A 25,425-nucleotide genomic window follows, 5' to 3' on the forward strand; every position below is an offset into this window, starting at 1 on the left:
TAATTTACAGATAGTAAGATTGGTTCAATTGTCTGTGATCTTGATATGATAGAGATGCTTGCTTCAATACCAAAGTTTGAGGTACACATAAGACAATGTTTACCTTCAATATACTTTTTCTATCCAAGTTGCTCAATTGATTACAAAAAATGCATGTACTTTGCAGCTTGCATCTCTTTTCAGCTTGTTGTTTAACTTTGATACTCATTTTAAATTCATGGTTTCATGTTGATAACTTATAGGATGACCAAGTGGCACATAGTGATGAAGAGGGGCTGTTGGGCACTGATCTCTGAGGCAAATGATTGATGACCATTAACCAAATAGAAATAGGAGTACGTTGTAGGCAAGTTCGCAAGTGGCAGTACGCAGGACTGCAACAGGAAACTTATTTATTGAGTTTAGAACTTAGATGCTGGTAATGTTGCAGACCTATATTATCTCTATCCGGCCACCAAAACATATTTACTTGTGGCTGTAATGTTGCAGACTTGCACCAATTAAGTTAGAAACTTTATAACTATATTGTTCTGTGGCAACTTTGGCTGAAAATGTTGCTTTATGTTTGGTGTAATGTTGCCATAATATGTCTGTTGAATTATTTATCTGTTCTAATGATGCATGCTTAACTTTAATGGCAACATGTTGACCAATTAACTATATAATAATGGTTGCATTTGTTGGTGTTTCCGATTTTAATTACCAGTTTTCAACCGTTTTCGATGTGTTTCCGATCATTTATATCGTTTCCCGTCATTCCGTTAATCCCAGTTTCGTTTTCCCGATCGGCATTACCATTTTCGATCCCGATTTTGTTTTTAAATATGGATTTGAAAGTGGTTGGAGGTTTTTCCCAATCGTTTTCATCCCTAGGTCACTTAGACCCCACAAGGACCACCACACAATTGGTGTCTCTTGCTTTGATTACAAGTGCTTGAAGAACAAGAATGGGGAAGAAGAAAGCGATCCAAGAACAAGAGCTCAAAGAACACGAGCAAAACTCTCTCTCTCTAGTCACTAGGCGTTAGGAGTGTATTTGGGACTTGGAGAGGCTTTGGTTCTTTTGAATTGTGTCTTGTATTGATTGCACTAGCTCTTGTATTGATTGAGATGTCTGAAAAACATGGATGCCTTGGAGTGGTGGTGGTTGGGGGTTATTTATAGCCCCAACCACCAATTCAACCGTTGGGGAGGTTGTCTGTCGATGGGCGCACCGGACAGTCCGATGCGCCAGCCACGTCACCCAACCGTTAGGGTTCTGACGGTTTTGACCGTTGGAGCTCTGACATCTTGGGGCACCCGGCAGTCCGGTGCCGCACCGGACAAGCACTGTTCACTGTCCGGTGCGCCTTCTGGCGGCTGCTCTCACTTTGCGCGAACTGTCCGCGCACTATAGCGCTTTTGCAGGTGTCCGTTGGAGTCGACCGTTGCGCTGGAACCGTTGCTCCGGTGGCACACCAGACAGTCCAGTGAATTATAGCAGAGCGGCTCTCTAGAAACCTATCGGGGACCATAATTAGGGGTACCCCCAAGACTCCTAAACTCGGCTGGTAACCACCATCAGCACAAGCTGCAAAGGCCTGATGGGCGCAATACAGGTCAAGGCTCCATCCACTCAAGGGACACGATCTCGCCTCACCCGAGCCCAGCCTCGGGCAGGAACAGTAGACCCAGGTGGATTCACGCCTCGCCCGAGGGCCTCCTCAAGCAACGGGCGCACCTTCGACTCGCCCGAGGCCCAGCTCGGGCAGGCTTCACGGAGAAGCAACCTTGGCCAGATCGCCTCGCCAACCGTTCGTATCGCAGGAGCATTCAATGCAAGGATCGCCTGGCACCTTATCCTGACACGTGTTCCTCAGTCGACAAGGCCGAAGTGACCGCAGTCACTTCGCCCCTCCACTGACTGAGCTGACAGGGAAACAGTGTCGCCTGCCCTGCTCCGACTGATGTGCCACCCGCTAGGATGAGGCTGACAGCAGCCGAATCCAGCCCCAGGTTCCATAGGAAGCTCCGCCTCGCCCGACCCCAGGGCTCGGACTCAACCTCGACCTCGGAAGACGGTCTCCGCCTCGCCCGACCTCAGGGCTCGGACTCCACCTCGACCTCAGAATACGGTCTCCGCCTCGCCCGACCCCAAGGCTCGGACTCAGCCTCGACCTCGGAAGACGGTCTCTGCCTCGCCCGACCCCAGGGCTCGGACTTAGCCTCGACCTCGGAGGAGTCACCGCCTCGCCCGACCTCAGGCTCGGACCAACCACGCCGCAGGGGGGTACATCATTACCCTACCCCTAGCTAGCTCAGGCTACAGGGAACAAGACCAGCGTCCCATCTGGCTCGCCCCGGTAAACAAGTAATGAAGGCACCCCGCGTGCTCCATGACGACGGCGGTTCTCAGCCCCCTACGAAAGCAAGGAGACATCAGCAAGGACCGACAGCCCCGACAGCTGTACTTCTACAGGGTTTAAGCGCTCCTCCGACGACCACGACATCACATGAACAGGGCACCAACACCTCTCCGACAGCCACGTCGGCATATACATAGGGCTCTGGCTCCTCTCTGCTAGACACGTTAGCACATTGCTACACCCCCCATTGTACACCTGGGCCTCCTCCTTACATCTATAAAAGGAAGGTCCAGGGCCCTCGTACGAAAGGGTGGCCGCGCGGGAGGACGGGCTGACGGACAGGCTCTCTCTCTCTCTCCCTCGCGAACGCTTGTAACACCCTACTGCAAGCACATCCGCCCTGGGCGCAGGACAACACGAGCCACGGTTTTCCCCCTTGTGTTCCGTCTCGCGCCGACCCATCTGGGCTGGGACACGCAGCGACAATTTACTCATCGGTCCAGGGACCCCCCGGGGTCGAAACGCCGACAGTTGGCGCGCCAGGTAGGGGCCTACTGCGTGTTGACGAACAGCTTCCCGTCAAGCTCCAGATGGGTAGTCTCCAACAACCTCTCCAGCCCAGGACGCTGCTCCGTTTCGGGAGTCTCGAGTTCATGTCCCTCGACGGCAGCTACGACATGGTACTCCTTCCTCCGCCGCGCGACAACGACAATGGCGGCTGTCAGCCCGCCCGCCGGCGGCGGAATCGACGACGTCTTCCCCCCGTGGCGGAAGAACAGCATTCGGGCCTGTCCCATCACTTTCCCCGCCGCAGGAGGAGGAGGCGGGGCAACCATGGCCAAGCAGGACGCGGCACCTCGTTGGCTGTCGAGCGAGTCGACGACGCCGGCGCCCCAGCGGGGGACACTGTGAATCATCTAGGCCCCCTTTGGTAATGTTTTGGTAATTAATGACAACTGCTTGTGGACTAACGATTCTTGGAGAAATAAGAATGCAGGGTTGGACCACATAGAACAGGAAATGTTGAAGAATCATACGCATTGGTTGTGGATCAGATGAAGGGAAAGGTATAATATAGGTTTCACTTTTGCCGGTCTTGAGGAGTTTAGAGAAGATACCTGACCGGATTAGTAGGCTAGATAGTCGTACTATTAAGAGGGGTCAATGACTCAGATCTGTGTAAAACTTAGTGCCTCATAGAGCATCAAGTAGTTGCATTTGCATGAGGACTAACAGCGCTTCTCATTTCGTGAGTTGAAAGTTCATTCAAAAGCATGTTTGAAAAGTGCAAAGTCATGGTCGCGCGGACTGTCCGGCCCTTGGGGGCGGACCGTCCGCGATCCTCCAGAGGGGTCTGAAGTCTGACCATTTGTGTGGACACTTTGTTCTACTGCACTGCGGACCGTCCGGGCTTTAGGGCCGGACCGTCCGCAGTCATGACCAGAGAAGGGTGGCTTCGGGCCAGTCCCTGAATTATAGGCGGACGGTCCGCCTGTGAGGGGCGGACGGTCCGCAAGTGTCAAACTCGTTTTTAGACAGGGACTGTGTGTTTTTATAGATTTGTACTACGGACTGTCCGGGGGACCAGTCCGGACAGTACTGTCACAGGTCGCGGACCGTCTAGGATTTATAGCCGGACGGTCCGCGTGTGTTAACCTTTTTTGATCCGAGACTCGGGTGTTTCATTCTGCCAGGTCGCGGACGGTCCGGCCTTGAAGGGCGGACTGTCCGGACCCACCTTTTGAGTCAGCTCTGACATGTTTCAAACGGTCATTATAGTCGTTATATGTACGGCAGACCGTCCGGCCTTAGGGCGCGGACGGTCCGCGTGTGCGCAGAATTGCCCCCTTTTGCACATAACGGTTGGTTTTAGATGGGGGCTATAAATAGAAGGGTAGCTCGTGTGAGAGAGCTCTCTTGGCCATTCCTTGCACACATTGAGCTCATTTGTGATCCTCCAACTCACTCTCTCACACTCTTTGCTTGAGATTGCATTCTAGTGAGAGATTGAGGGTTCCTAGTGCATTTGCATCATTTGGTGATTCTTGAGGCACTAGGTGATACACCGAGCAAGTGTCGTTGGCTTGTTACTCTTGGAGGTTGCCGCCTCCTAGACGGCTCGGGTGATTGTCTCCGTCGAGCTCTCCAAGAAGATTGTGGAGAAGCCGCGGTGTGGATTGTGAGGGGATCGCGCCTACTTCGCCGGAGCGGCAAAGGTGACATTAGTGGAATCGAGGTATTGAGTGATTTCTTGTCCACTTGGCTCAAAGATCAAGTCGTGTCTTGATAGAGGAGCAAGTGAGAGCTTGAAGTCCACCTCAACGTGGATTAGGGGTGATCGGCAAATCACCGATACCATGAGATAAATTTCGGTGTCTATTCCTTCTAGCATTACTTATTGCCTTGCAATTGATTAGAGCTTTGCTTATTTTCCTTCAAGTATTCAATCTCCGTAGTTGTCTTTCATACATTGTTTACTTATTGACACTAGATAATTTATTCCTCTTGTTGTATTGATTAAATTTATTTAGTATTGTTGTTTTTAGTCAAAACCGTCTATTCACCCCCCCCCTCTAGCCGGTGTCCTAGATCCAACAGACACGTCGGGCGTTGACCTCGCGTCTGAGACGAAGACGAGCGTCGTTTCCCCGCAACATGCCAACCCCAAGCGGACGGATGACGCCAGCACGCTCGCGAAGGACTTGCTGGGCGTTAGCCTCGTACCTGAGATAACGGTGCAGTCCGTCCCCGACGCGACTTCGTCACCATCCGTCGATCAAGATGTACCGTCCATTTTCCACCCTATGCCTTTTAGATTCAGCTTTGACCCACCAAGCGACCCTGCTTCGGTGGACGCTTTCATAAAGGCATATCTTGACCTTCCGGGGTACCATATGTGGTCAACCTGGGACCGACTGACGGTCGTCTCGACCTATGGGCCCCCGGGTTCCGAGGAAGATGACGAGCCCGACTCTGGTTGGGATTTCTCCGGGCTCAGTAACCCCAGTGCCATGCAAGACTTCATGACCACATGTGACTACTGCCTCTCTGATTGCTCCGATGGTAGCCACAGCCTCGACGACGAGGACTGTGGCCCAAGTCGCGAATGTTTCCACGTCGATCTAGGGGGTCTCGACGAAGGCAACCACCTTGGTATGCCAGAGGACGGCGATCCACCTAGGCCTGCGCCTCACGTTGACATCCTTCAGGAGCTAGCTGTGGTCCCAGTCCCTGCGGGGGGCCAGGACGCACAACTCGAGCAAATCCGCGAGATGCAGGCCAGGCTCGACGAGGAAGCAGGACAACTTGTGCAGCTCCGGCAGAACATCGGGCAGGAGTGGGTAGGCCGAGCACCGGCCGGAGAAGCGCGTCATCTGGCCTAGGACGTCCAGCACCGCATCGCTGACGATGCTAGGGCAAGGTTGCCCCGGGCTTCCAGTGGGGTCGGCCAGAACCTAGCTGCGGCAGCAATACTACTCCGAGCGATGCTGGAACCATCCACCACCGAGGGGCAGCATATCCAGGGAGAACTCAAGAATCTCCTGGAGGCCCGTGGTCCGACGGGCCGAAAGCTCTGCCTCCCGAAGGCAGGGGTACCTCCAGGAGCATCGCGCCGCGACTTCCCGATTCATGCGGGAAGCCTCGGTCCACACCGGGCGCACGCGGGACGCAACGCCTGCAGCCCCGAGTCGCCTCGGCAACGAGCACCACCGCCGCGACCGTCGAGCCCACCTCGACGAGAAGGTGCGCCGAGGCTACCACCCTAGGCGTGGGGGACGCTACGACAGCGGGGAGGATCGGAGCCCCATGCCAGAACCACCCGGTCCGCAAGCTTTCAGCCGGGCCATACGACGGGCGCCGTTCCCGACCCGGTTCCAAACCTCGACTACCATCACGAAGTACTCGGGGGAAATAAGGCCGGAACTGTGGCTCGCGGACTACCGGCTGGCCTGCCAGCTGGGTGGAACGGACGATGACAACCTCATCATCCGCAACCTCCCCCTGTTCCTCTCCGATGCCGCCTAGGCCTGGCTGGAGCATCTGCCTCCGGCGCAGATCTCCAACTAGGACGACCTGGTCAAAGCCTTCGCCGGCAACTTCCAGGGCACATACATGCGCCCTGGGAACTCCTGGGATCTCTGAAGCTGCCGCCAGCAGCCGAGAGAATCCCTGCGGGACTACATCCGGCGATTTTCGAAGCAGCACACTAAGCCACCCAACATCACCGACTCAGATGTCATCGGCGCGTTCCTCGCCGGCACCACTTGCCGCGACCTGGTGAGCAAGCTGGGTCGCAAGACCCCCACCAGGGCAAGCGAGCTGATGGACATCGCCACCAAGTTCGCCTCTGGCCAGGAGGCGGTCGAGGCCATCTTCCGGAAGGACAAGCAGCCTCAGGGACGCCAGCAGGAAGACATCCCCGAGGCGTCCATTCAGCGCGACACGAAGAAGAAGGGCAAGAAGAAGTTGCAAGCGAAACGCGACGCTGCCGACGCAGATCTTGTCGCCGCCGCCGAGCACAGGAACCCCCGGAAGCCTCCCGGAGGGGCCAATCTGTTCGACAAGATGCTCAAGGAGTCGTGCCCCTATCATTAGGGTCCCGTCAAGCACACCCTTGAGGAGTGTGTCATGCTTCGGTGCTACTTCCACAAGGTCGAGCCCCCGGCGGAAGGTGGCAAAGGCCATGACAACGACAAGAAGGAGGGCCGCAAGGCAGAAGAGTTCCCCGAGGTCCATGACTGCTTCATGATCTACGGTGGGCAAGTGGCGAACGCCTTGGCTCGGCACCGCAAGCAGGAGCGCCGGGAGGTCTGCTCGGTGAAGGTGGCGGCGCCAGTCTACCTAGACTGGTCTGACAAGCCCATCACCTTCGACCAAGGCGACCACCCCAACCACGTGCCGAGCCCGAGGAAGTACCCGCTCGTTGTCGATCCCGTCATCGGCACATCAGGCTTACCAAGGTCCTCATGGACGGAGGCAGCAGCCTCAACGTCATCTACGCCGAGACCCTCGGGCTCTTGCAGATCGATCTATCCACGATCCGGGCCGGTGCGGCGCCCTTTCACGGGATCATCCCTAGGAAGCGCGTCCAACCCCTTGGGCAACTCGATCTGCCCGTCTACTTTGGGACTCCCTCCAACTTCCGAAAGGAAACCCTCACGTTCGAGGTGGTCGGGTTCTGAGGAACCTACCACGCAGTGTTGGGGAGACCATGCTACGCCAAGTTCATGGTCGTCCCCAACTACACCTACCTCAAGCTCAAGATGTCGGGCCCCAACGGGGTCATCACCGTCGGATCCACGTACCGACACACGTACGAATGTGACGTGGAGTGCGTGGAGTACGCTGAGGCCCTCGCTGAATCCGAGGCCCTCATCGCCGACCTGGAGAGCCTCTCCAAGGAAGTGCCAGATGTGAAGCGCCACGCCGGCAACTTCGAGCCAGCAGAGGCGGTTAAGTCCGTCCCTCTCGACCCAGCAGCGACACCTCCAAGCAAGTCCGGATCGGCTCCGAGCTCGACCCTAAATAGGAAGCCGTGCTCATCGACTTTCTCCGCGCGAACGCCGAGGTTTTTGCGTGGAGTCCCTCAGACATGCCTGGCATACCGAGGGATGTCGCCGAGCACTCGCTGGATATCCGAGCTGGAGCCCGACCCGTGAAGCAGCCTCTGCGCCGATTCGACAAAGAAAAGCGCAGAGCCATAGGCGAGGAGATCCACAAGCTGATGGCTGCAGGGTTCATCAAAGAGGTATTCCATCCCGAATGGCTAGCCAACCCTATGCTTGTGAAAAAGAAAGGTGGGAAATGGCGGATGTGTGTAGACTACACTGGTCTAAACAAAGCATGTCCGAAGGTTCCCTACCCTCTGCCTCGCATCGATCAAATCGTGGATTCCACTGCTGGGTGCGAAACCCTGTCATTCCTCGATGCCTACTCAGGGTATCACCAAATCAAGATGAAAGAGTCCGACCAGCTCGTGACTTCTTTCATCACACCCTTTGGCATGTACTGCTATATTACTATGCCATTCAGTTTAAGGAATGCAGGCGCGACATACCAAAGGTGCATGAACCACGTGTTCGGAGAGCACATTGGCCGAACTATCGAGGCTTACGTCGATGACATCGTAGTCAAGACGAGGAAAGCCTCCGACCTCCTCACTGACCTTCAAACGACATTCAAGTGTCTCAAGGCGAAAGGCGTAAAACTCAATCCCGAGAAGTGTGTCTTCGGAGTCCCCCGAGGCATGCTCCTGGGGTTCATCGTCTCCGAGCGGGGCATCGAGGCCGACCCAGAGAAAATCGCGGCCATCACCAACATGGGGCCTATCAAGGACTTGAAAGGAGTACAGAGGGTCATGGAATGCCTTGCGGCTCTGAGCCGCTTCATCTCGCGCCTCGGCGAAAGAGGCCTACCCCTGTACCGCCTCTTAAGGAAGACCGAGCGCTTCACTTGGACCCCCGAGGCTGAGGAAGCCCTCGAGAACTTAAAGGCGCTACTTACAAGCGCGCCCATTCTAGTGCCCCCCGCTGCGGGAGAAGCCCTCTTGATCTACGTAGCCGCAACCACTCAGGTGGTCAGCGCCGCGATCGTAGTCGAGAGACGAGAAGAAGGGCATGCATTGCTCGTCCAGAGGCCGGTCTACTTCATCAGTGAGGTACTGTCCGAGACCAAAATCTGCTACCCGCAAATTCAGGAGCTACTGTACGCGGTAATTCTGACGCGGCGAAAGTTGCGACACTACTTCGAGTCTCGTCCGGTGACTGTGGTGTCATCCTTCCCCCTGGGGGAGATCATCCAGTGCCGAGAGGCCTCGGGTAGGATTGCAAAGTGGGCGGTGGAGATCATGGGCGAGACAATCTCGTTCGCCCCACGGAAGGCCATGAAGTCCCAAGTCTTGGCGGACTTCGTGGCTGAATGGGTCGACACCCAGCTTCCAGCACCTCCGATCCAACCGGAACTCTGGACCATATTTTTCGATGGGTCGCTGATGAAAACAGGAGCGGGCGCGGGCCTGCTCTTCATCTCACCCCTCGGGAAGCACCTCCGCTACGTGTTGCGCCTCCATTTCCTAGCGTCCAACAACGTGGCCGAGTACGAGGCCCTGGTTAACGGGTTGTGCATCGCCATCGAGCTAGGGGTTCGGCGCCTCGACGCTCGTGGCGACTCGCAGCTTGTCATCAACCAATTCATGAAGAACTCCCATTGCCGCGACCCGAAGATGGAAGCCTACTGCGATGAGGTTCGGCGCCTGGAAGACAAGTTCTACGGGCTCGAGCTCAACCACGTCGCCCGACGATACAACGAGACTGCGGACGAGCTGGCTAAAATAGCCTCGGGGCGGACAACGGTTCCCTCGGACGTCTTCTCCCGAGACCTACATCAACCCTTCGTCAAGATCGACGACACGCCCGAGCCTGAGAAGGCCTCGGCCATGCCCGAGGCACCATCGGCTCAGCCCGAGGCACCCTCGGCCGCCGAGGGTGAGGCACTGCGCGTCGAGGAAGAGCAGAATGGAGTTCCGCCTAATCGAAACTGGCAGACCTCGTACCTGCAATATCTCCACCGAGGAGAGCTACCCCTCGATAGAGCCGAAGCTCGGCGACTGGCGCGGCGCGCCAAGTCGTTTGTCTTGCTGGGTGACGGAAAGGAGCTCTACCACCGCAGCCCCTCAGGCATCCTCCAGCGATGCATATCCATCACCGAAGGTCAGGAGCTATTGCAAGAAATACACTCGGGGGCTTGCGGTCATCACGCGGCACCTCGAGCCCTCGTTGGAAACGCCTTCCGACAAGGTTTCTACTGGCCAACCGCAGTGGCCGACGCCACTAGGATTGTACGCACCTACCAAGGGTGTCAATTCTACGCAAGGCAGACGCACTTGCCCGATCAGGCTCTGCAAACAATACCCATCACCTGGCCATTTGTTGTGTGGGGTCTGGACCTCATCAGTCCCTTGCAGAAGGCACCCGGGGGCTTCACGCACCTGCTGGTCGCTATCGACAAATTCTCCAAGTGGATTGAGGTCCGACCCCTAAACAGCATCAGGTCCGAACAGGCGGTGGCATTCTTCACCAACATCATCCATCGCTTTGGGGTCCCGAACTCCATCGTCACCGACAACGGCACCCAGTTCACTGGCAGGAAGTTCCTGGACTTCTGCGAGGACCACCACATCCGGGTGGACTGGGCCGCCGTAGCTCACCCCATGACGAATGGGCAGGTAGAGCGTGCCAACGACATGATTCTGCAGCGACTTAAGCCGAGGATCTACAACGACCTCAACAAGTTCGACAGACAATAGATGAAGGAACCCCCCTCGGTGGTCTGGAGTCTGAGGACGATGCCAAGCCGAGCCACGGGCTTCACGCCGTTCTTTCTAGTCTATGGGGCCGAGGCTATCTTGCCCACAGACTTAGAATACGGTTCCCCGAGGACAAGGGCGTACGACGACCAAAGCAACCAGACCCGCCGAGAAGACTCACTGGACCAGCTGGAAGAGGCTCGGGACATGGCCTTACTATAATCGGCGTGGTATCAGCAGTCCCTGCGACGCTACCACGCCCAAGGGGTTCGGTCCCGAGACCTCCAGGTGGGCGACTTGGTGCTTCGGCTATGACAGGACGCCCGAGGGTGCCACAAGCTCACACCTCCCTGGGAAGGGCCATTCATCATTGTCAAGATTTTGAAGCCCCGAACATACAAGTTGGCCAACAGTCAAGGCGAGGTCTACAGCAACACTTGGAACATACGACAGCTACGTCGCTTCTACCCTTAAGATGTTTTCAAGTCGTTCATATACCTCGTTCTCTTTACATACACAAATAAAGTCTAACCATCAAGGAAGTGTCAGCCTTGCCTCGGCAAAGCCTGACCCTCCCTCGGGGGCTAGAAGGGGGAAACCCCCTCTGTGTCAAAATTTTCCTTGGAAAAAGTCTTTCTGCCAGAACATCTTTCGCGCTTTTTGACTACTTCGATAGTGGGATCCTGAAAACGACGGAGTACACGTAAGCGGCAAGGCCGACCGAGCCGAGGGACTCCTACGCCTCCGGGATACGGATACCTCACTCATCACCTTCCGCGATAAGTAACTCACGCTCGGATAAGCAATTCTGCTGACCGAACAAGTCTTAACGCTCGAAAACTTTTCTGCCGAAATGATTTTTCATGCCTTCTCGACTATATCGATAACAGAATCCCGCGGACGAGCAAGAGTATACGTAAGCGGCGAAGGCCGACCGAGCCGAGGGACTCCTACGCCTCCGGGATACGGATACCTCACTCATCACCTTCCGCGATAAGTAACTCTCGCTCGGATGAGCGATTCTCCTACCGACAAACAAGTCCTGATACTCGAAACAAGGGAAAAAGAAATGCAGCTTTATAACACGACGATGACATGTTTGGGCCTCGGTGGCCGCAAAAAACATAAGCACACTACAGACAAACTGTTCCTGCAGGTTCAGACATCAATAGGGAGAGCAGCAGCACCCTCGGCATCGTCTCCACCTTCGGCGGAATCTGACCCGGCCTCGGATGGCGACACGGGCGAAGGATCTCCACCTCGAAGGAAGATGTCAGCACTGCGCCTGAGCCATCGCCCCCAGGAACCCGGCCCGAGCAGACGGCTTAACCGACCGCTCTGTAGCCTCAGCCAGCTACCCCCCGGGGACATTAGCCCGGCTCATGGCCTCGGCAGCCCGACTCCGGGGTTGGTCCTGCCAGTGGACGACCTGGCCAGGTTCCAGCCGTCGCTGCTACGCCTCCTCGGCCTGGGAAGCCCCCTGCTCCTGGGCCAACGAAGCTTCTTCTCGAGCAGACCCCGCCTCTGTCCACGCTCACACCGCTGCCTCCGGCTCCAGCTCATCGCAGAGCGGCCGAGGGTTTCTTTAACTGGGCAAGAGAAGCCTTGAGTGGCAAGGTCGACCGAGCCGAGGGACTCCTATGCCTCCGGGATACGGATACCTCACTCGTCACCTTCTGCGCAAGGCAACTCACACTTGGTTAAGCGGTTCAGCTAGCCGACAGGCGAGACCTGGTGCTCGAAATGAGGAAGAAACACGGCTTTACGCCTAAATACACAGATGTTCAGGCCCCGACAGCCGCAATGAACATACACCGGCACTCAAGGTGCCATTACAAATGGAACTCCGGTTCCACTCCCGCAGGTACGAACAACCCCACATCGGAGGGCCTGCGGGACGACGAACTCCGGGTGACTCGCCGGCGACCTCTGCAGCAACAGCGATGGTCCCAGGGCGGACGCTACCACTGTAAGGCTCTCGTTCGCGTCCCCACTCGAGGGACGAGAACCAGATATTAAAGCCAAAGAGCCGGAGGTTGGTCCACGAGTGGCGCTGACGGTCTCGCCGGCAGAGAAGCATTCTCCAGCTGCCACCACCTCAGCACCGACGGTGGCGTCCACCTACCCACCAACGCCGCACCAGCGAGCGTCGGCCGCCCCAAAGCGCACCGGTAGGTCCTCACTCCCGTCTTCGCCACGAAAACGAGAATGGGACCATCCCAGAACACGAGTACTGCCCTCGCGGCATACGACGTGTTGTGAGACCCCCTGGTGCGGCTGGCCACTGTCGCCCGAACAGAGGATGGAATGCTGCACCCTGGCTGGGCAGCAGCAGTTCGCCTTCCCCGGCATGGTTGGAGGACGCCTCCTCCACAGAGCTGGAGGATGGTTTCCACCCCTAGATGCCGAAGGAAGAGGCGGGACACCAGCCCACACGAAGGCAGGCCCCGGCTCGCCTCTCCCTCCGCCCCAGCAAGGATGATGAAGATCCTTGAAGCTGAGGGCAGGGCAGAGGTCGCAGCCCGGCTTGCTTCTCCCCACCATCGAACTGGTGGTCACCGTCTTGGGTGACCATTGGTGAGGGGATGCAGCCGGGCTGCCTGATGAAAATCCTTGAAGCAGAGCAACGGCAGAAAGGTTCCAACCTCCACGAGGTTGCGCTCCTCCCACAACAAGACGAAGGCAACGCGGGCGCTCCCCATCTGGAGGCTCAGAAGGCGGAAGGGCGCGATGCATGAGGAGAGTGTGAAGGTGTGGCTGCCACCCAGGAGGTCGATCCCTTTTTAAAGGTGACTCACCCTACTCGCGTCCTCAGGCATCGCGGGCTAAGTCTTCACCAACGCCCTCAAAGGTCCTCCCCCTACGACACGGGGGCTAGGTCCCACGCGTCATATGAGCTGGCCCAGGACAGAAGAAGCCAAACTGCCGCGCGTGGAGCGTGTAACCGCCCAGCGGTTACAAGCGCTCCTCCACCTTCGCCTAAACCAGCGGGTGAAAGGGCGGACCACCATGCAGGCGGCATGCAACTGCACCACGGGGATGCACCCTTTCGACTTCGATGCATCCAGCATGGCGGCCCAGGCCCACACGTCATGTAACCGGCGCGCCGGTTACTACGTGCGAAAAACTGCACCGCCACTTATGCCAATGCTGCGCCTTCTCGACTGCGGAACCGATGCTGCGATTCGAGGCAACCCTGCGCATGGACCAACAGTGCCAGCCGAGCACGTCGGTCACGGGTCAGTCAGCCGCGGGAGAAGACGCGAAGGTCGATATGGCCAGAAGTGGGCCGACAGTAATGGCGGCAGCATGCGAGCGGAAGCGGCGGTCAAATCGTCTGCAGCAGGAGAGCCCTCTCCCACGACGTGAAGACGACGCGCCCGTGTTCCGTTCCTCGAACGGCTCACGCAACGGCTGCCCCGCGAACCACTCGTCCCATCGCATTAACTCCGCGGCAGGGCAGGCAACACCTTTGGCAGGCGAAGCGGGCAACGCTTCACCTCCGCCATAATGACCGCGTCAAAAAAGGTGCGCCACATCGTTCAATTTCATATCCTTTTTCTCTTCCCCTTTCTCTCTCTTGCTACAGGGACCGAGAAAGGAGATACTCCAAAAGGGATCCTTCTCTGCGAAGGAAGCGGGCCCCGAGCCCTCCTACTGATCAGGGGTTCGAAGGCTGGCCCCTCGGAAGGGTTCGACAGCCACCCCAGAGCACTCGGGCTCCGCGCCCACTACTGATCAGAGGTTCGAAGGCTGGCCCCTCGGAAGGGTTCGACAACTGCCTCAGGCCACTCGGGCTCCACGCCCACTACTAATCAGGGGTTCGAAGGCTGGCCCCCCGAAGGGTTCGACAGCCGCCTCAGAACACGCAAAGCAAGGGATGACTCTGGGTACGTCCGATACATGGCCGAGGCTCGGGCTACGCTCCCGAGGTACCCTAGGACATTTCCGAGACCAGCAGGAGCGATTCTGTAACGGAATCCCATCATAGGGAGGCATCGAGCCCTCGGACCCTATCAAACGGGACCGGGTCCGGCAAATCACTTGCAGGTACTTTTGGAGCGCGCCTCTAGGCCACTAGCCGACCCTTATCGAACGGGGCACGGGCGTCCACTCGGATCACCCGTTAGCAACTCACTGGAGACACCATGTTCGGTGCCCTCCGAGGGCAACATGGCGCTTTCCCCCCCTCCTCCTTGCGAAAAGGCGACGAAGGGGCGTATGAAAAAAACCGAGAGTCCTTGACCGTCCTCTCGCCCTGTGCAGAGGCTCGGGGGCTGCTCTCGCAAACCCAGCTCCGGCCAAACCGTTGACAGCGTCAACATACGAGCCCGAGAACTTGGAACCTGACCATGCACCCGGGCTACGACCAGTTCGCATGAGGGAACAACCAGACCGGCCGAGGCGTCACAAAAGGCACTAAGACCTCGGAGGAGTCAAACCACTCCTCCGAGGCCTCGGGGGCTACACCCGGCGGGTGCGCTCGCGCGCACCCACCGGAACAAAATGTAACCGAGAAAGGCCAGTCCCCTTGCAAAAAAGTGCGACAAAGCCTCCAAGCGAGTACCAACACTCCCTTTGAGGCTCGGGGGCTACTGTCGGGGACCATAATTAGGGGTACCCCCAAGACTCCTAAACTCGGCTGGTAACCACCATCAGCACAAGTTGCAAAGGCCTGATGGGCGCAATACAGGTCAAGGCTCCGTCCACTCAAGGGACACGATCTCGCCTCACCCGAGCCCAGCCTCGGACAGGAACAGTAGACCCAGGTGGATTCACGCCTCGCCCGAGGGCCTCCTCAAGCAACGGGCGCACCTTCGACTCGCCCGAGGCCCAGCTCGGGCAGGCTTCGCGGAGAAGCAACCTTGGCCAGATCGCCTCGCCAACCGACCGTATCGTAGGAGCATTCAATGCAAGGATCGCCTGGCACCTTATCCTGACACGCGTTCCTCAATCGACAAGGCCGAAGTGACCGCAGTCACTTCGCCCCTCCACTAACTGACCTGACAGGGAAACAGCGCCGCCTGCCCTGCTCCGACTGTTGTGCCACCTGCCAGGATGAGGCTGACAGCAGCCGAATCCAGCCCCAGGTGCCATAGGAAGCTCCGCCTCGCCCGACCCCAGCGCTCGGACTCAACCTCGACCTCGGAAGACGGTATCCGCCTCGCCCGACCCCAGGGCTCGGACTCAGCCTCGACCTAGTAAGACGGTCTCCGCCTCACCCGACCCCACGGCTCGGACTCAGCCTTGACCTCGGAGGAGTCACCGCCTCGCCCGACCTCGAGCTTGGACCGACCACGCCGCAGGGGGGTACATCATTACCCTACCCCTAGCTAGCTCAGGCTACGGGGAACAAGACCGGTGTCCCATCTGGCTCGCCCCAATAAACAAGTAATGATGGCACCCCGCGTGCTCCATGACGACGGCGGTTCTCAGCCCCTTACTGAAGCAAGGAGACGTCAGCAAGGATCCAACAGCCCCGGCAGTTGTACTTCTACAGGGTTTAAGTGCTCCTCCGACGGTCACGACATCACATGAACAGGGCACCAACACCTCTCCGACAGCCACGTCGGCATGTACATAGGGCTCTGGCTCCTCTCTGCTAGACACGTTAGCACATTGCTACACCCCCCATTGTACATCTAGGCCTCCTCCTTACATCTATAAAAGGAAGGTCCAGGGCCCTCGTACGAAATGGTGGCCGCGAGGGAGGACGGGCTGACGGACAGGCTCTCTCTCTCTCTCGCGAACGCTTGTAACCCCCTACTGCAAGCGCATCCGCCCTAGGCGCACGACAACACGAGACGCGGTTTTCCCCCTTGTGTTCCGTCTCGCGCCGACCCATCTGGGCTGGGACACGCAGCGACAATTTACTCGTCGGTCCAGGGACCCCCCGAGGTCGAAACGCCGACAAAACCCGAAGGTGGCAAGTTTGAAGTCGTGCGGCCCTGGGCACCGGACACTGTCCGGTGGCACACCGGACAGTCCGGTGCGCTAGATTAGGGTTCTCTTGGGTTTCTTTTGCTCCTTCCTTTTGAACCCTAACTTGGATCTTTTTATTGGTTTGTGTTGAACCTTTAGCACCTATAGAATATATAATCTAGAGCAAACTAGTTAGTCCAATTATTTGTGTTGGGCATTTCAACCACCAAAATCATTTAGGAAAAGGTTTGACCCTATTTCCCTTTCACTAAGACATCATGGGTTTTCATTTACATGACATCAAAATATAGTAATTTGCTTCATGACAAACCGTCAAATCAATCATATGTGTACTTGGCAGGTATACACCCTTATTCACATCAAATAGGTGGCAAATGTATCAAAAATTCTACAATTCAAATAGTGGAGATTCCAGTCGAACTTCATAACCGCAAGATCACAAGGTATTGTGGCAACCAACCCAATTCAGGATAAGTCGGATCAACGATGCAGAGGAAGTTTCTTTTTTACCTTTGAGTTGATTGTTACTCAAGTCAACTCGAAGCTTGATGGCTACACCCAATGGGTGAAAAATATTGAAGAAAGAAGAATTCAGTTGACTTAGAGGCAGTGCGACGTGGCAAGGCAGCATCGGCGTGACACATAGGTGAGGCGGTTGCGGGGCATGTGGGTGAGAAGGCGGCGACGTGATGCTCGTGCAAGGCGGCAGCGTACGGGTGAGGAGGCTGCGACATGAGGAGGAATATGAGCATACCAATCGAGAGCGGCGACATTGTGTTATCTTCGGTAATTTCTGATGGCTTTCAAAGGTTGCAACCTTCTGTCGGAGGTTAAGTTAACTTTCGATGGCTTTACTGTTACCCGTTGAAAGTTAACTTTAGACGGCTGTTGTCAACGTCGAAAGATAACTTTCAACCGCTGGTCTTAAAGCCACCAGAAGTTGACTAGGTGAGTGCCCATGCGTTGCAACGGAACCGTATAATAACACGATAACTTATGTACATATGAAACCAGTAGTACTTACACATTAGCTTTTTCATATTTTGAATCTCAGCTTCTTTAGCTTTGATTTCAAGATCTTTCTTCGTTCTGTCCTTTTTCAGCGCAATGCATTCATTTTTATGCAAACAAGATTATAGAGAATCATCACCTGCTGATCATACTGAGTTATCTAAAAACAATCCCCACTAATCAGTAAAAGAAAGAGTTGGTCAGCAGCACCAGTTTTAGTAGTAGTAGATCAGACCTCATCTCAATTTAGATTCAAACAAGATTGGTAAAATGTACAGTTCTAAGGATCCACAGAAATACAGAATACTGCCACGAATGATAACACAAGGTACGCACCAACTCATTCCTTTCCTTGGAGACGGTCCAGTTCTCTCTACAGTTGTGAAGACCAAGAGCATTAGGAACAAAAGGCAAAAAAACGCTTCGCCCCGAACAAGAAAAAAGCCCGATGACCTTCGTAGACCATTTGGAAAATTTGGCCCCGTTAAAGACATATCTGCCAAAGGATTACTACACTCAGTAAGGTATCTTGACTTAATTATTGTGAGTGGGTGTTTGCCCATGGACACCTATGTGCAACTTGGTGATCTCTCCCTGAACTCCTCTGGTTCCGCTTGAATGGTCGGCCGAGATGAATGCGGTAGAATAGGTTGTACGTACTTTTCGGGAAGAAGAATTCAACCTCCCCTCTGACTTCAAACCACCAGATTTGCGAGAGGTACGCAACCGTGCGGAATCTGCACAAGTGGTGCAGGTAAAATAACAAGTACAGTTGAAGCAATAATTGGATAGGCATTAAAGCTAGCATATGTCCTATTTTCTCCAAGTACTCAATTCAACACACTCACTATGTTGAGCGTCATATACACCAGGTCACTAAACATGGTTGAAGCAAACAAGATGTGATTGATATATGCAATCCCAACACTGCCAAATAATAATACATGCAATCCGGTAACCAAATATATGCTTCAATATTCTGGGGTTTTTATATATATTAAAGCATGATCAGTATAAAATTGCCAAGGAGATTTTGATTGCTAGTAGATTGAAGTACCTTGATTCATCACTGGGAATGAAGTTCCAATACCTCCTATCATCAATGCCTGTTATTGAAAGCGCCCTTGAAGAAATTGACATACATAGACCTCCGCCACCCTTGTCCAGCCAGAACTCCTGCATAATGTGGCACCTAAATCTAATGTCTGAGCAGTGGCAAAATCAATATGCTAATCAGAGTCCAAAACGTCCAAACACAAACACGCTGCATTTGTCCCAATAATCTTAACTTGAGGCGCGATTTGATGTTGTCTCACAAACTGATTCAACAGATTCCATATAGCTTAATCAAATCAATCAGAACGTGACTCCGCAACCATACTATTTAGCTACAATTTAAGCATAACCACACAAAAAAGAGAGGTGACATGTAACTCTTGATGAAGGCGAACAAGAACCTTTTTGCCGCCGTCGAAACGGTTCCGACGGCAAAGTCGCGCGTACAGTTCCTTCTTGGGCAGCGGCTCCGCCTCCGGCGCAGACCCGGTGGCCTGCCCCGCTTCCCCATCGCCGGCCTCAGCGACGGCGAGGAGGCGCGCGTAGTTCGTCAGTAGCTTGGACTCCCAGACACCGTCCCCGGATGTGGCGCCGCGGAACATGCGGCTGAGTCGCGCCATCTGGCAGATCTCCAGCGGGTCCAGCCTGAGCAGCACCTCCGTGACACAGTTCTCCAGTAGGTCGCCCAGCACCGTGCCATCGCCTCCCCGGTCCCGAGGCACGCAGAAATCAATTGGTGAAGGCCTCTCAATCTGCGGATCACGTTAGCGAGGTTGGGGGCGATTATGGCGGCGGCGGGATGGATAGGCACTATCGCGACCGAGATTTCTGGAGGTGGCGGCGGCGGGACGTAGAGGCGATATCACGGCCGAGATTTCTGGAGGCAGAACACCGCGCATGTGGATGCCTACAATGAGTACTTATTTAGTTGTAAAGATTTGTTCACAAACAAATGAATTGGCTAAGCTGAGCACGAAAAGGGTTGAATATATACAACCTCATGAGCACACCAGATTAGGCATGGATTCGCAGCACGCCACACCACCACCATGCAACACCTGAAACTTGAACCGAAAGCGGGAGAAGAACATGTGGCGTCACCTTCGGAGCAGCGGCCTTTGGGGATGGACGACGCAGAGGACGGCACGACAAGATGGTAAGATGTTTGAACTGTAAACTATTGCAGTGTCAACACTAAAAAATACTTATATGCAGCCTTATATCAGCAAGGACAACACATTCATCTTGATTGTGGCATCATCAATTAGGAAATGAAAATGTTATGCAAACAAGATGCAGTCATCACACCTCACCCCAAGTCCCCCTGTAGCTTGCAGGCCATGATGTCTACAGTAGTGCACAAGGTTAAAGAATAAACCCATTACCCCTACAAGCAAGCAAAGACAGAGCAACAGTCAAATATCACAATTTGAGGACTAAAAAAACACCCTGGCAAAACATTAATAGTAGTACTGCACACACTTAGACCATGAACTTCATTTGCACAAATGAGCTATCACTGGCCATGAAGCATTTCATTTTTGTATTTGAGTATAATGTTATTATACTGAAAAATACAGCTAAATAAACATAAATATCTAGATGCATTTCCAAAAATACATGATGAACTGATGTATTATCAACACCATGTCTATGTTCCTTGGACAACAAGAACAAAGCCTTTTTAGTCCCAATGAAGTCAGCTTGCAGGCCATGATGTCTACAGTAGTCCACAAGGTTAAAGAATAAACCCATTACCCCTACAAGCAAGCAAAGACAGAGTAACAGTCAAATATCACAATTTGAGGACTGAAAAAACACCCTGGCAGAACATTAATAGCAGTGTTGCACACACTTAGACCATGAACTTTATTTGCACAAATGAGCTATCACTGGCCATGAAGCATTTCATTTTTGGCACATAAACCACACGCAGCAATTGTTTTGTGCAACACAAAGCATCTGCAACCTTCGTAAGTGCAATAAGCATCTAACAAAATAGCAGTTGTACAGTGCTGAAAGAAAAAAATGATGAAGTCGTTGAGCTACAATTAAACAGGTGAGTAATCAAACAATTCTTGCAAGTTATATTGTGAAGCTCGAATATTTGATATAGTGAGAGGGTAGCTTCAATTACTATTGCTTCATTAATAATCTTGATGTTCATATTTAGACGAAAATCAAATCAAATACTAATATCAAGAATGGCAAAAGAACTGAATGAGTTTTGACATCACTTTCCAAAATTCCATATCGAAACCAAGTGATCAAGTAGTAAGCCAAGAAACATCAGTGCAAGGCACATATCAGATTTAGACAGAGAACATAGTCAAAATTGTGAAGAGAACATTAGTGCAAGGCACTTACCAAGCATTACATGAATGGGCTTATTCAGAAAGGTGGAAGAAACAGTCATCCATGTCTGTAGCCTGTGTGCAGCACCACCTTGATCTTGAGTAAGCCAATTCAACACCGTGTCAGCCTTCACATTGATCAATGAATTAGCATATTGCCAAACCATGTCCTTGATGTTTTTGTCATGGTAGTCAATCTTTTACTGCGTGAACTTCAGCCCATGATTTGTGCTAACACACAGAGTGCGACCATTAGGCCCAATTATACGCTGATCCCAGAGCTTAAGCAAAGCAGCAAGTGCAACCTCAGTATGTGGGCAAGCAAACATGCCGAGAAGAGAACTGCAACTGCAAAATTATCTAAAGAAATACTAATCAATAGAAGATTAGGGAGTTCTAATTTTCGTCTTCATAGAGAAGCATAATGTGAAAGTTGGTAAAGAGTAAGAAACATACATACCGGAGAACTTTTGCTAGAGATGGACCAAAGGTAGAATCCTATGCATATAATTTAATTGAAATTAGATGAAATATAATATATATTACTTTTCATTAAACTTTTGGAAGATATAATTAAATATTAAAAGTGTTTTGTTATTACTCATACCAATAACAAAGATGTTTGTCACTAAATTCTTTTAAAAAACAAATATTCAACTTTGTCAAACAACATACTGATGCGAAGTGCATTTTTCCTTCACTGAAAATTTTGAGCTTTCAACTTACAATTGAAAAGTATTTTGGGTAGCCCAAAAAGGATCTCTAAAAAACCTAAAGATTACTATGAAATGAACATACCATGTGAACTATGGCTAGAAAATGAGACATGTGTATTAAGAAGCCAACTATGGCTAGGAGATACCTTGGATGGCTAAAATGAGTTATCTGAACTATCTAGATGAGATAACTTTCAGTAACCTTCAACTCAAACCAAGAATCAGTCTGTCCAGTATCTGATCCATTTCCTAGATAAGCAAAAATATATCAGCTAAAGAATTATTATTAATAATATAATACTCATACGTTGCGACAACATATAGTCATAGAAATGCTAAATCAACATAAATCAAATGCCACGTACACAACCAATGTAGTAGTTAAAACAATTTATTATGCCAATTTTGATGAACAATTCAATATATATTTTGATGAGAAATAAAAAAATGAACATCATCTAGTTCTTCACTCAACCATCAAACATGACATCATCGATACTGAAGATGAGTCCACTCATGCTTCAACAGCAACCTTTCTAGCCACTTGGTCCAAATCACGCCTTCCCTGGGAGGTTATGAGGCACCCACTGCATCATAATGACAATGTGCGATAAACAAACTTCAACAACCAGGACAAGTTAGTAGCAAGAGAAAGGAGCGTGATAGCTGAATTACCCCTTGGGATCGATATCAATGATGAACATCTTCTGCAGCTACAGTAGGATGTTGCGTAAAATGGCGCCACTGCTCTTGCAGAAGTGTGGTGGGTGGGAGCCATTCCTTTGGCGACCACCATAAATCTTCTGAAAGCCATCCACACCAATGCCTTGCCTCAGGTAAATGATCTAGGCATTGATTGATCATAAGGAGGTCCATCTTGCAATCTTCACAATGTCAAGCCACTCAGGGAGGTCCATCTAACAGAAGAGGACACTTATAAGAAATTACACATATCAACATAACAAATGCAATGAAGAAAACATTAAACCAACCTCACCTCTAAAATAATTGCTTGCCCATACACCACTGATTTGGCTTCTTTAAGCAACAAAATTTTTAACTAATTTTTAATTAATAGCCTAGTAGAAAAAAAAGATCAATAAAAGCAGCACCTGAGCCAAATATAAGTATATAACCAGCCCGCTATTCATCATGAGATAAATGAAATTATCAGTGTTCCACTTCCTTAATCCCAATGATTTGGAACCTGAAACAGCCCATTCTGAACAGAGCCATGGTTCACTTGACCCTAGGCTAACAACATATTATCTGTGACCTCACCTCTGAACTTGTGCTGGGCCTGTGTCTAATTAAGGCTCTGATGACTGTCCACCGTATTGGTTTGCTGACTCATTATGATGCTTTGCATAGAAAATCTACGCATAAGCGAAAAATGAAACACAATAATCTTCAACTTATCAAGGTTTAAGACAACGAGATAGCATTTCTTCAACTGCAAATGCTGATGGAGGCAACACCATGACAAGGTCATGTTTTATTGCAAATGCAAGGTGGTTAAAATTTTATCTTGTCCTCAATAGCAGTTAGGACCACTGGCTGCTTTTGAACTAACTATTCAAGCAAATGGACATTAAACCTTCATTTTAGAAGAAAATGAAAGAAATGTATTAAATAAACTATCAAGGTCCAGTTATTCGCTCACACTTTTTTATCTTGTTATTGTTATTGATATTAATAGGAATGTCGCTGTCATGGAGAAGAGAACAACCAATTTGGATTTTCTTTCATGAACGGACCAAGGCTTACTTAGTTTGACTTTGTGTCGTCAACTTAAGTAACTCTACGTTACCTACAAATCTTCAAGTCAACAATTGATTATGAGTCTAGGTGAAGTGTTAATTTTAGATGGAAATGTTTCCATAGACAAAGTAAATGGACCAATTAAAGTGGTTTTAGTGCTCTGCAGCCTCGTGCTTTCAAGTGGTATTCAAGATACTATTTATCATATGAAGAAATTAATATGGTGTTAAAGATATAACATGCACATCACTTCATCTAAAATTGTAGGTTAAATGGTGGCCCACGCAAGGGTGTCAAAATCCTGATGTGTACCATAGCCCCTTGGACTGGCCAAACCATACCAAACAATAAATGAATCATATAAAATCATTTTTTGCGAGAGGACACAACATCATTATTCTGTCTAGGAGCATCATATGCTATCTATGCATATATTGGTTTTTCCACTCATATCCTAATTAAATCATTGTTTGACACAGTCTCTTGCATGACAACATCGTGATGCAATGAAAGTAAGGAAGCTGCATAGAGCTTGAGCAATCAGTGATCCAGGATTACATTCACGATGACATGAATGTCGAAACAATAACCTAAGCTAGAAAATGGAGTTTGTGATCCTAGGGATACATGAACCCCATGTCCACACTAATGAGGATGCACCTATAATTTTGAACGGAGGGAGTACAAAATATGAGCACTAAGAACAGCTGGAAGATTAAACTGTGGCGATGCTATAATGGCCACATATTCTTCATTGAGAAAAGAATAAACAATGATAACACCACATAGGAGTTAAGAGCAGTGAGAACACAACCACTTCCCCACATCTGTTGTCACCCTTACACACCTAGAATACACAAGTCCACCAAAAATTAATCCCGAACAAAAGTACAGAACATGATAACTATAGCTGAACCTTTCACATTGTAGTGTCTACGGTGACAGTCCAATCAATGTGCAGCTGAACAAAGCAACACCAAATCATCAATTTTATTCTCATCAGAGCGAGTAGGTGTAGAACTACTATAGCGAGTCAATCCAGAGTGAAGCCCCAACCACTCAATGATCCAATTCACATAGCTACATCCTGCAAAACCCCCTAACACCTAACGCTAAACCCCGCAAGCATCTGTCAACGCTCGAAGCCAGATTGATCAGACCAACCATGCTCTAACTCTGAAGTTATGGTCGCTCGCAGATCAGGAAGGGAGGGTTTAGGAGATTGGAGTGGGAAGGGGACCTTGGTGTCCATGGCCTTAAAGACAACTCCATATGTGCCCTCGCCAAGGACGTTGCCCTTCTAATAGCAATCCGCTAGGAGGTTCCCTCTTGCATTGTCGTCCCCATAGTTGTAGATTATAAATTGTATTTCATTTACATTATGGTAACTAAACATTAAAGTTTTTTAATCTATTTTGTGAAACTCAAGTCGTCTTAGAGGAACCAGCTAGATTTATTAGTCTGTGAGTATACCAGGGAGGTGGGAGTGGGTCGGCATTGTCGCCGCTGCTGGAGCGCGCCATGGAGGTGGGAGCAGATCGGCGTCGCATCTGCCTTGGCACACACGGTTTGACCGGAGCACTTCAGGGAGGTGGGAGCAGGTCGGTGTCGCCACCGCTGCTAGAGTGCGCCATGGAGATGGGACATGGGGAGCAGGTCGGTGGCGTGCTCCACGCTGCTACGGAGGAGCTGGTAGGGTTGCTGATGGAGGGCGCCATAGAGGTGGCCCCGAGGGCGGCAGCGTCGTGTACAGAGCGGCCCGCGCCGGTAACGGACTTGGAGCCCACTTCGACGAGAGCTCCTGCCATGGGCTTGATGGGGAAGAGCTCCATGGTGGTTGGATAGGGCACGTGTGGGCGCGACGACGGTTGCGGCGCGTTGCCACTCTGAGTCGCGCCGTCGCGTCAGATCTGGATCTCGCAGGAGCGAGAGGG

General features: G+C 52.1%; 1 protein-coding gene across 1 annotated transcript; it reads right to left on the reverse strand.

Annotated features, from left to right (window-relative positions):
* Positions 1-18,104: 18,104 nt before the first annotated feature.
* On the reverse strand, positions 18,105-25,014 carry LOC103642470 (uncharacterized). Its single transcript, XM_008665735.3, has 7 exons — positions 24,965-25,014; positions 21,251-21,362; positions 21,028-21,142; positions 20,281-20,420; positions 19,062-19,412; positions 18,662-18,780; positions 18,105-18,341 (listed from the first exon to the last, which is right to left on the reverse strand). Exons 1-7 carry the CDS (start codon positions 25,012-25,014, stop codon positions 18,143-18,145), a joined length of 1,086 nt encoding a protein of 361 aa, XP_008663957.1. The 3' UTR covers positions 18,105-18,142.
* Between the last annotated feature and the right edge of the window lie 411 nt (positions 25,015-25,425).

The sequence above is a fragment of the Zea mays genome, chromosome 10 (genome assembly GCF_902167145.1).
Source record: "Zea mays cultivar B73 chromosome 10, Zm-B73-REFERENCE-NAM-5.0, whole genome shotgun sequence".
In the NCBI taxonomy this organism is placed as follows: domain Eukaryota; kingdom Viridiplantae; phylum Streptophyta; class Magnoliopsida; order Poales; family Poaceae; genus Zea; species Zea mays.